The sequence below is a fragment of the Rhopilema esculentum genome, chromosome 12 (assembly GCF_057945365.1).
Source record: "Rhopilema esculentum isolate cy_ngs chromosome 12, ASM5794536v1, whole genome shotgun sequence".
Classification (NCBI taxonomy): Eukaryota; Metazoa; Cnidaria; class Scyphozoa; order Rhizostomeae; family Rhizostomatidae; genus Rhopilema; species Rhopilema esculentum.
This window is the reverse complement of record NC_142826.1, coordinates 9,310,490-9,321,727: the sequence shown is the minus strand read 5'-3', so window position 1 is coordinate 9,321,727 and position 11,238 is coordinate 9,310,490. Positions and strand designations below refer to the sequence as shown.

Genomic DNA, 11,238 nt, shown 5'->3' with positions numbered 1-11,238 from the left:
AGGCCTTAATAAACTTTGAGGTTAAACCATTGTCACCGAAAGAAAACAAATCTAGCTATCTCTAAAAATTTCCCAGTTGTTCACTATAGTGAAACTTCAATATCACGAATAATATATGTTATCAAAGAAAATTACAGACCCATAACCCTATTTGCAACGTTGTCTAAATCAATTGAAAATCAATAGCTCCTCGATTCTTTTCCTTACAAATTAGCAAAATATTTAGGTGCATAAAGAGAATAATATTCTTCCCAGCATGCTCTTTCCAATTTAATGGAAATTGGATGAGAGAGAAAGAAGTGTCAAATGTATTGTTCCGATATTGAAATACTTCGATTGTCTTATTGCTATATTGTCTAGGATAATACTCCATCAAGTACAGTGCAAATATTCGACATTTAAGGGGTCATGGTTGAACTTGGACAAGAGCACAGGGTACTTTAGAGATCAATGCTTGATCCTTTTCTTTTCATCAAAGAAAGCAAGCAAACTGAAATATTTCGAGTGCCTCTATAGGATTATAGGCACCTCGCTCAATTGTCTTTATGATTTTTGTACCTAGTTCTGAGCCTTTACTTTTTAAGGCAATACAGAGCCACCATAAGCTAATCAAGAAAACCGAAGCTTCATGAATACCATTTTAACATAAATGGGTCAATATTTAGCTATATTTCCATTTGAAAAAATCTAATCCTGGTAGCTGGCTGATAAGATACCATTTCTTATAGAAGTAAACAACTCATTTTTGCACTAATGCCCTCAAGCAAAATATAAAATATTTTAAAACGTCTCTAAAGAATTCATAAGACAACTGGGCTCTATAGACAGGCACCATGGATCAGGGGGGCTGGCGGGGGGGCTTTAGCAAATATTGAATAATAAACTACCAGTAGAGCCTCTTTTATACGGTCTTAGCCCCCCCCCCCCCCCCACTTTTTAGACCCCAACTTTCCTCGATGCTCCGCGGTGCCTGTAAAGAATAAAGGAAAATCTAGCTCTCACATATTTTATATCTAATGAAAGTAAAAATGATATCAAATGATCTAAATTATTTACCCAATATTAATTAATGCAAAACTAACTTAACTGGTCCAACTGTTTATTATTTTTCCCTCAGTGATGTCTCCAAATTCTTCAATCTTATAATAAACGCCTCTATCTTATAATCGCCGCATCAATTGACCAGACCAGATCAAATTGTATCCGAATATTTAGTAGATCCAGGTCTAAGTTCGAATCATTACACGAGGAAGCAATCTGAAGGCAATTCCAAAAGAATACGGCACAGTGCAGAATTGCAATCATCAAATAAAATTCGATTAAAAAACCACCAGAATTAATGGTAGCAGCAACAGCAGTAACAATCTAAATGTCAAATAATTCAAATATCATTATTTCCAGATCTAAAAGTTAATTACAGAAGGTACCCAAAAGCAAGCCACTCCTTTTAAAAATACGAACAACTCGGTTTCCTATGTTGTGATTGAAATGGAGCTACTCTAGTGTCTCTGATAGAAGGAGGTTCCTCATTCCGGCCAACTTTCAATAGAAGGGGGTGTTAATAGAAGGGGGTGCTCATGTCGGCCAGTTTTCAATAGAAGGTGGGTGCTAATAGAAGGTTGGCCTATTTTCAATAAAATGTCAGCAAATTTCAATAGCAAAGGGGAGCTATTAGAAGGAGTGGATGTTTGTAAATATTTTTATTAAAAGGAAGTGGAACTAGTAGGATGGTGACACTGGTTGCTTGACAATGGATAGATGGTTAGAGATAAAGATAGACAAACATAACAAGGGGAATTATGACAATTAAAAAATAACTAATTAACATAACAAGGGAAATTATTGACAAGTGAAAATTGCGTGTTCTGGTCATGACAGATTTGTAAAATTTAATAGAGGGGGGTTTTAATAAGCGACGGGGGGAGGGCAAATTCTTCTGAAATTAATACACGGGGGAGGCGTCTATTAGAGACACTAGAGTACTTCAAAGAAAACAACTTCAGGACTGAAATGATGGACATCATTCATGTGACAGAGCACATAAAGAAAACTTTAGCTACTTTCTTTGTTGATTATTTTTGCTACTAACAACATAGAAAATATTTTTTTGTCTGCAGAAAATTAAATTGGTGTTGCACTTGAAAATGCTTGTTGGAAGACTCTTCAACAAAGAGTCTCTTTCTTTCTTCGCGGAGAAAACGTTGGCTGGAAACCCCTTTGTACGAGGAACCACTTTGAATGAATTTACAATGGGTTATTTGTGCGGAATCATTGTAGCTAAGTTTGGTGGTGTAGAAACAAGATGGCACTCGCGAATGTGAGGAACTACGTATTGAGAACAAAAAAGTTAAAACAAGACACCTTTTAATTCGTAGGTCAAGTGGTCAAGTGTATCCCTCATGTGATTTGTGCGCGAACCCACGCCACCTACGCCTTAGCAAAACCTTTTAATAAATGATTTAATTGTTGATCAGTTGAAAATTTTGCTATAATTGTACTATAATTGCATAGAATTAATTTCTACAAAAGGAATTAATGATCAACAAAATTCATGATTGTGTGGACTCGACAGGCCATTGTCATAGCACCTGGGATTTTCCTCTTCTGTTCGAATAATTTTTCAAATGTTATATCGATCGAAACCATTCCTAAGATCACCACACTTACAAATTATTTTAACAATATCATGCCAAGAATTTTTAGCTCAAAATGAAAAACAACTTCTTCATTTGAAAAATAAGCCGTATAGTTGTAAACAGCCAATCTGGCAGTTCTTGCACGCCTAAGACGTATTTTTAGAATACCGTTTTCAGTAACTTGACTCAGTTCATACGCTCATCAGCTGCCGGATAATCACAGAAATTGTCAAAGATACTGACTTGATCTCTCTGCTCAGTCTTTAAACTTTGCACTTACGGAGGTATAATCATAAAAAGGAGAACTTGATATGATCAAAGCTTTCTCATCAACAGTGTATACAAGACAAAAAACACAGTTAAAGTGAATACGGTAGATTTGGTACTGTGTTTCAAAAACTTATAAATGTTTAAAATTATTCTACATGTGATTTTATGCAAATAAATAGTTTTATTTCCTGAAGCAAACGAGGAGGCCATTCGTGCGTGGTACGGAGATGCCATTTCTTATGATGCTACTGTCGTTACAGGGAGAAATTGTACCCGAAAACATTCCTTGAGTTCCCTTAAACTAACTGGAAGCCACTGCTGAAATTGAGTTTCTGCTGACTCTGAGCCTGCAGGCTATGTATGAGCTCTAAACATAATACGCAATTTGGTGGAAAGGTTTTATATGCCAGAGAAATCGGATAAAATCCATGGTGTGGATACAGGGCTTGTAGCATGGGACCGAGTGCTCTTATCAAAGGGTATCAGTAAGGCTGTCAAATAGAACACTTGGTAATAATTACTTATAGAAAAACAAATATAGCCTTTTCCTATATTTTCTAAATAATTTAAAAGTGCAGGTTTGGTGAAATAATCGGATGGGCAAAGAGCACCGAAAGCCATCAAATCGAGGCAGGCTTTAAAGGGGAAATTTTTCAATTTACTGCTCCTAAGCAGTGATATTCTTGTTTGAATTCGTTAGCGATGCCGGAACTCGTATTTCAAAAAACACCCTGCAGTTACAACGCTACAAAGGACACGATTAAACAAGCCCTGTATACAAGGTTCCTAACAGAGGATATGCGGCTTTCATTCATTGAGAAGAAATGCAGACATTAAACGAACTCCGGGAAACACCTTTGTAAAAATGCAAAGACAATGCTATGAAAACCCCAACAGAATTAAGATAAATCCTCGATCCAACTCCCGAGCCTTTACAAAATCATTGTTTTCTTAAGACGATACGTACAACAGAGAGTAGCGTTGATAAATTATTGAGATAAGAAAGTCTTAAACACTATATCATCCAATTAAGCACCCTAAACTCCCTGGGAAGTCTAATAGGGGGACGTGAAAACTATTGGGTGTTATTTTACTAAGCTGCTCTAAGGGGTGTATATAAAAGGGGGATTTGTAGAGAGCAGGGGCCTTAAACAGAGGATTCACCCGCGAGTAGCGAAATTAACTTTCAGAAAGTGGTGTTAAACGCACGAATTGGCTTCAGGAAGTTACCATGGAGTCCCTTGATTAGGTTTCCGTTTTCAATCGCTTTGCAACCGTGCCGTAATCGTGATCGTTCATTGTATCCGTAGCGACAGAGTCATGATTAACCGCCATTAAAGCGTCTTCAGTTTTCAGTGAACCATCCGAGAGTACGTCATCCGTTAAAATGGAAGGATCATTCGAGAGGATAGCGGCAGTCGACGAATCAATCGTTAGATTTCCAGCTGCCCTTGCTTTTTCGAGTTGTCGAACTAGAATAAAAAAAGAGTGTAATAAGAACAAAGGAATATCGGCTTACAGTTAACATAAACTTCTTTGTTGATCGTGCAGCGAGGCAAAATGCATAAATCCTTTTCAAAGAGAACAAACAAAATTGTCATCTTGAATAAGTAACCCAAGTAAAGATTTGAGCTTAAAGAAATTGAAATTGAATTTGCAAAAATACAATTACAAAAAAATTGTGACAATACAATTCACAAGTTTAAACAGCAGTAGGAACTCTTGGAAGACAGACAGAAAACAGAATTATTCTTTTAAGGATAAGTTGATTCCAATTTGACTGAGTTTACTACTTCCAATTGATTCAGCTTTCAGTTAACTTCTGTTTAGCAAAGAAACTCTAACCAAAATGCAAGACACGAAGACGATAATGTTTTCCTGGATCTTGAATTTAATTTCAAATTATCATCCATGCACATGAACATATTGGGAAAGGCATATCAAGGCTGACCGAAATTTGTTTGCTGTTTGCTTACAGCTACCTTGGTCAAATGCTGATAAAGTTCTGGAAAGTTTTGGAGATGATGACAAGCTCAACTTCAAACTAATTACAAAAACACCTGATCATAGAGGTATTTTAAGAAATCAGCAATAGGCTGAATGAATGTTTTGTTACAAAATTTTTACTCATTTGCGCTTAGAATTGACAAAAGAGAGAAAAGTGCAGGAAACAACCAACCGGGGTCAATTTCAGGGGTGCAGCTGCTATTGTTCTTGGGGGAAATGAACCATCAATCAAATTATTCTCAAAAAATATGGCACTGAATTCAATTTTTTCAGTTGAAAGTTCATGGAAACATATATTTCTTGCTAGGAAAGAAAATAATTTATGAAAAGTGTGACAGATGAATTCTCTTAATTCATGATTCATTTATTTTCTGTTTCAAAAATTTGACATTCTTTCAGTCTATCAAAGATGAGAAGTGGATATTATCTTAATTGTTTACACAATTTTTCTGGGTTGCACATGTATTCCTTCTGACCTTGCTCTTTGCTATAACATTAAGTGCACCTTCTGGGAAAAGCTTATTAAGCGATTAGGGGTATTAATATAAGGGGGCCAACAAATAAATCTTACCAGAAAGCGGTGCTTGAGTGAACCATTGCAGTTTATAAAAGTTCAGTGCAAAATCATTACCTTGTTGATCCAGAATCATGTTCTGCCTCTTTAGTTCATCAATATCAGCCTAAAAGAAAAACATTCATAGACTGTATATTCAGTCAAACCACTCAAGCTGCACTTTGATTTACAAATATTCATGAAAAAGTCACTTAATCCATATTCTTCTTATTCTGCTTTATAAATAATTCAAAATCAACGGGAGATTTGTACTAAAGGGGCCCAGTTACTCTTTGCTTTTTAACCAACATTGCTTTCTAGCATCAAATCTATTCATCAAATATAAAACATCATCTGGTTAAACCAAACAACGATTTCAATCTTGCAACAATTATGAACAGCTTGTTCTTCGTAGTTCCTTTATCTGTTTGAGTTAATTTAAGACAGGGATGTCTTTTTTGCTGGATGGTCATCTGTTCAAAACTGTCTTCTTGTTAACTTGGCTGCAGCATTAGTTTCTATCATGTGACAATATTTATCCAAACTTAACAGTTACAAAAGCCTCCTATCTACAATTGATGCTTTGTGAGAAGTTTTAGATGTTAAGTGCTTAGGTGTATAATGTCAGGTCCTGCATTTTCTTTAAAGTCAATTTGCTTCTAGTGCTATTTTATGTACTTAGTTGATCAGCAAATAGAAAAAGCAAAACCTTCATCTAGTGTACAATTCCTTTGGCTATGCATAATACCTTGACCCAGGTGTATTAAATAATGTTGACAACTGAATGCTTACAACATCAAATGATGAGAATGTAGGGCACAACCAATGGGTAGTTAGGATTATGAGACCAAACATCTTTATAAACATTTAGAAATGACTATAATGAAAATAACATACAGAGGTTATGTACAAACATGTACAAACCAACACAATCATGGGATGAAGGGTTGGAGGGCAGGGTCTGCCTTGTTCACATATTTGAAGCAAAAGCTGAAGCAGAAGCAGGTGTGGAAGCAGAAGCAGGTGTGGAAGCAGAAGCTAGGCTTCCCCTGCCTCACTCTGACTACCCCCTTGAAGCCAAGCCTAGAACACTAAATTTGCTGGCCAAGTAAATGAATTTTCCCCAGTACATTTTTCTAAAGTTCTGATAAAAAAATCGCTTTCACAGCTTGCCTTGCAAACAACAACTAGCAACTATCATCATCAACTAAGATAATCCAGCAATGCCAGGGTAAAATCCAACCTGGTTACAGAAATGTTAAACTTAGATCAAATTATATTGTAGGATCAGCATGCTAGGAATTATCTAAAGACGTTTTTTATCTCAATCCCCAGATAAGACCTTGGGCTTCTTATTCCCTGGCTAACTTTTATGTGGAATCGCCAGCATAATTCAAATAATCGGTGTTCAATCAACTGCTTTCTCTCCTGGTACATTTTATAAAAGATTGTCAATTCTTAAAAGGAACAGATAACAGTGCAATCTTGGTGTTCCCCGAAGGCTGATAAAGATACAGTTTACTTATTTTCACAAATTACTCAAACAAGAACCTCCAATATTACAGTTGTTCCAAACAAAAAATCAAAGAAGAGTCGTAGAGCCATCAATATCATTTAACAACTTATTATTTTCAGATGAAGAAGAAGGGGATGTTTTCAAAATATCTAAGACAGACATGGATATACATAACACATTTATCAAGTGATTTGTGGACTTACTCCAAATCTAACACTTTTCAAATTAAACATGTTTCAAGAGTATTTGAAATTGGCATTTTTAATGCTTTAATATGCTCTATTAATTTCAACAAAGAAAATAGTTTACATCCAAATGTATTGCCTTCAACCTTACAAAAGTGTTTTGCTTATGCTCGATACTTTGTTTGTGTCATAAGGTTTTGTTGGTATTTTTTGCTACATCATGTTTTGACCTATGACCAGCTTGAGTGGTCACTGGCATGTTGATGATGTTGATAATGGATTAAAGTGGTTACTAAAGTGAATATGCATCACTATGATTTCTAGTTTTCCTCTAAACTTTTCATGGACTCATCTTAACTGTGCAGGAAGGAATACTGCAGAATTTGTGTGCTGGTATGTTCAATAAATGACCATTATCTCATTTAAAACAAGTGATAGAAACTGTGAATTTGTGTTGGTAAAGTTCATTTGTTTCATATTAAACTTAGGCTATGATTGACTGATTTTTAAACTGTCTAACTGACAAAATTTCACTTTATCAATTGCATAAACTTTGTAAATCTTTATTTTGGTAATAACTTAAAACTAAATCTAACAGATCTGAGACATTTTCCCAATAATTGAGAATCTTATTAAGAATTATATGCAAATTAAAACCTAGCAGATTCATTCTGTTATATAATTATTTACTTGATAAATTAATGAAATATTCAAAACAAAATTAACAAGCAAATGAATTTTAGAAGATTTGGGAAATCAATCTAAAATAATCTATCCAATGCCTTAAAGGCATTAGTGACCAAACTATGGTACTGTGCAGCTGAGTAAGTGTTGTAAATTTTCTGTGCAACTTGTTTAAAGACATTCCTCTGCCTTTCACTTCCTACCCCAAAGTACTCAGTTATAAGCTAAATAACAGAGTTTCAGAAAAACTTTAATTTAGATAACTCCAACTAATTTGATAAAACTTCAAATCAGTGCCTTCTTTAGGTTTAAATTTTATCGTTGCTATGTGCCACTGGCCAGTAAAAGTAAAAATACTAATTTCATGTGTATAAAAGTGTTAATTTTTTACTACCATTGTCACTATCATCACCATTATTTTATACTTTCATACTTTTTATTGGTATCGACACTACCCACCTTTATTACACTTTCATTTCACCACCAACACCCACACTCTCACCACCCTTCCCTCTTCCAAATCTTTTACCTATTCCTCTCTGCTGTGCTGCATTCACACCATTCCACATCTACCAATCCGACACCACCATCCCCTCATTAAAATTTGTAAATTTTTAGCTTGTTTACTTTTGCTCTGATAAAGCCCCGTATTCCGGGGCAAAATATTAGCCATCATTGATTTGTGTGTTTGTTGTTGTTTATTCTTGTCGCATTGCGTTGTTCCTTATGCACTACTAAAGTAAAAATACATTTGCCTATAAAATCTGCAAATATTATACCTCGATAAAGCATACAATTTACAGCACATACCTGATGAGTATGATTCTTCCTCCTCATGTACTGTATATAATCAGTTGCTTTATTTAATATTTGTGCTCTTGAAGCCTATGAAAGTAACAAAATGAGATAAAACGCCTCCAAAACATACATTTGAAAAGCAACATTCTTTGCATGGTATTTCAAAACTTAAATCTAATCCATTTTGTATCAGCACCAAAGGATTTATCAAAAAACAACAAGTTTGTAAAAACTTTGTCATTGTTTTGAAACTTTGAAGATAGTGAAGAAAAATTGATTTTAAACAAAGGTGGATTCATGAAAATATTTGCACTGAATTGCTGCAAATTGGGAAAGCTGTTTATTAAAGAATTAACAACTTTTTCTGGCTGTTTTCTAACAATAAGGTCAATTTCACTTTGCATGAAACAGTGTTATTTTCAAGTACATATTGTCATAATAACATAGTACTTAACATAGGTTAAATTTGGTGAACTTTGCTTCATATTGATTGAAATGTAAGTGTTATCCTTGATTTTTATACAACTACACTCTTTTTTTATAAGAAAAATTTTAAAAGAACACAAGCCTCATAACTGGTCAAAAGTTAAGAACAAATTAAGAACAAGCTGAGGCTGAGCTTCTGCAAAATGCAATTTTGAACAACGTTTTTTCTCAAAATCGAGGATTTTTAGAGATGTGTGGGTGCTTTTTCGGTGAATATTCAAATTTTTCAGCAAATTAAGGCTGTCTCACTCACTTTGTTGGCAAATGAGGCCTGAACACCTTCTTAGAGCGAAAAAGCTAGCAATAGCACTGCTTACACCCTCTTAATTTAACAACAAGTTAAGAACAATCCAGCATCAGATTTTCGAAAAAACTAAGAACAGTCAGCCTGAACTTAAATTTACTGGTTCTTATAAAAAAAGAGTGTAATCTGGCTAAAGTTCTTTGCTGTCTGCAAAATCCTTCTTTAAATAGACAGCAACATATGTGTTTCTTAGCCTAGATTACAGTTTCTTTTTAGCCATTCAATGAAATGCTTCTTTTCTAAAGGCCAAATTGTAGCTGGCTAGAATACCAAAACAGTGATAAACTATTAGTTGTTATTTGTTCAGCATTCATTCATCTTAACCAAGCACCACTTTTTTTCTGGGAAGCATATTAACAAAACATACAAATAGCATTTCAATGATAAATGCTATATGAGGGCTTAAATAAAGATTATCTTAATATAGTATTTTCTAGGCTGATAAAACTTAAGATTATATTAAGGTTTTCAATGTGGCATATGTTCAAATCACTAACAATTTCATGGATACAAGTCCAGTGCTAAATGCTAAAAACATCAAAATGAACTGGTTTAATATCAGGTCCTGAAAATTCGTCTAACTTAAATTTATTTAAAGTAAAATAACTCTCTTTCTGTACATATTCATTTGGCAAAATCCCCAAATGGCGACGTTACGTTATAAAGGGAATTCCCATATGATAAAGTCCTAAAAGGTTCCAAGAAAACCATTGCATCATTGCGTTACAAGTCACAACAAGAAAGTCAGCTGTTGACAAATCAGTCTAAACAGATACTGATTTTTAAAAGTTTTGAAGAAATATGAAACTAGCAGCAGCTTATAGCTTGAAAATAGAAGCAAGCATAACACGAGTTTGTTTCATATGCAAATCATAAATTTTGTGCGGGTAGGCATTCAATTTGACCTGTAAGTAGTCTGTTTAATACAGCTATAAACGCTCCCTTTGGGGCAAGGGTCCACTTTATGGATATTCAACTCGTACCTTTTCTCCTTGTAAAGAAGGTATCGAGTCTCGTAGACCACTAAAGCTGTCCTTGATGTGATCTCGTCGTTTCCTCTCGAGTGCATTATGATGTGCCCTCTTGTCGGCCTGAATGAAAAAGAAAACAATGACACGTGACGGTTTAAACGTTCGTGCGTTTCGAAAACCCTGCCAGTCAACACTACAGAAGGAGCCTAGAAGACTTTGTACGAACTTGGCCTTAAATGGGGAATAACCTATTCATTTTTGCAGCTCGAAATAAACTATAATCTGCACCTAAATCAATTAATGATAATAAAACAAGGGGCATTTGAAATTAAGCTTACCAATGTTAGGAATGTGCCGCCTTCTCCGATGTCTCCCTGTCAAAACAGAAAGCAGGAGGCATCATACGTTGTTCGAGCGATCGTGGGAAAAGAAAAGGAAGGAAGCTACCTAAATACAGGTCTTCACTTACATCGTCACTTTCTACATCGATATCTTTGTCTTCATCACTCATTTTATAACACTTGTGAGAAATCTTGCCCTTTATCTGTAACTCGCTGTCTATCGCCTTCCGTTGTCCGAAGCAGCAAGTAGCAACTTGCCTAATACCGCTAACATAGCGCACGTGTGGCTATTGATTGTTTTCCTGTCAATTGTTTCCGTGTCTTTGTTCAACAACCAATAATTGAAGAGCAGCTTGTCATGTGGCAAATTGAATGTTTCGTTTGAAACTGCCATAACGCCCAACCTTCAAGGACTCGTAGCAAATTTGGATAAGCATTTCCTATGTATAGAAAAGTGAGGCAGATATTAAAATCCCGGTTAATATTT

The 11,238-nt window shown here is 35.1% G+C and overlaps 1 protein-coding gene across 3 annotated transcripts; it reads right to left on the bottom strand.

The window, feature by feature from the left end:
- Window positions 1-2,946: 2,946 nt before the first annotated feature.
- LOC135681315 (protein max) lies at window positions 2,947-11,037 on the bottom strand. Of its 3 annotated transcripts, none has more exons than XM_065195714.2 (6): window positions 10,880-11,030; window positions 10,749-10,784; window positions 10,423-10,530; window positions 8,662-8,736; window positions 5,485-5,593; window positions 2,947-4,378 (listed from the first exon to the last, which is right to left on the bottom strand). In XM_065195714.2, exons 1-6 carry the CDS (start codon window positions 10,919-10,921, stop codon window positions 4,152-4,154), a joined length of 597 nt encoding a protein of 198 aa, XP_065051786.1. In that variant the 5' UTR covers window positions 10,922-11,030; the 3' UTR covers window positions 2,947-4,151. The 3 variants fall into 3 exon arrangements, with proteins under 3 accessions (XP_065051786.1, XP_065051788.1, XP_065051787.1); XM_065195716.2 differs by having other exon boundaries at window positions 5,545-5,593; window positions 10,880-11,026; XM_065195715.2 differs by lacking the exon at window positions 10,749-10,784 and having other exon boundaries at window positions 10,880-11,037.
- Window positions 11,038-11,238: the final 201 nt, after the last annotated feature.

Coding starts and splice junctions, on each gene's coding strand:
- LOC135681315 (XM_065195714.2), bottom strand. CDS start 10,921: ATGAGTGATGAAGACAAAGATATCGATGTAGAAAGTGACGAT. Junction 10,531..10,748: donor GCGGCACATTCCTAACATTG/GTAAGCTTAATT, acceptor TTTTTCATTCAG/GCCGACAAGAGGGCACATCA. Junction 8,737..10,422: donor CTTCTTTACAAGGAGAAAAG/GTACGAGTTGAA, acceptor TTACTTTCATAG/GCTTCAAGAGCACAAATATT.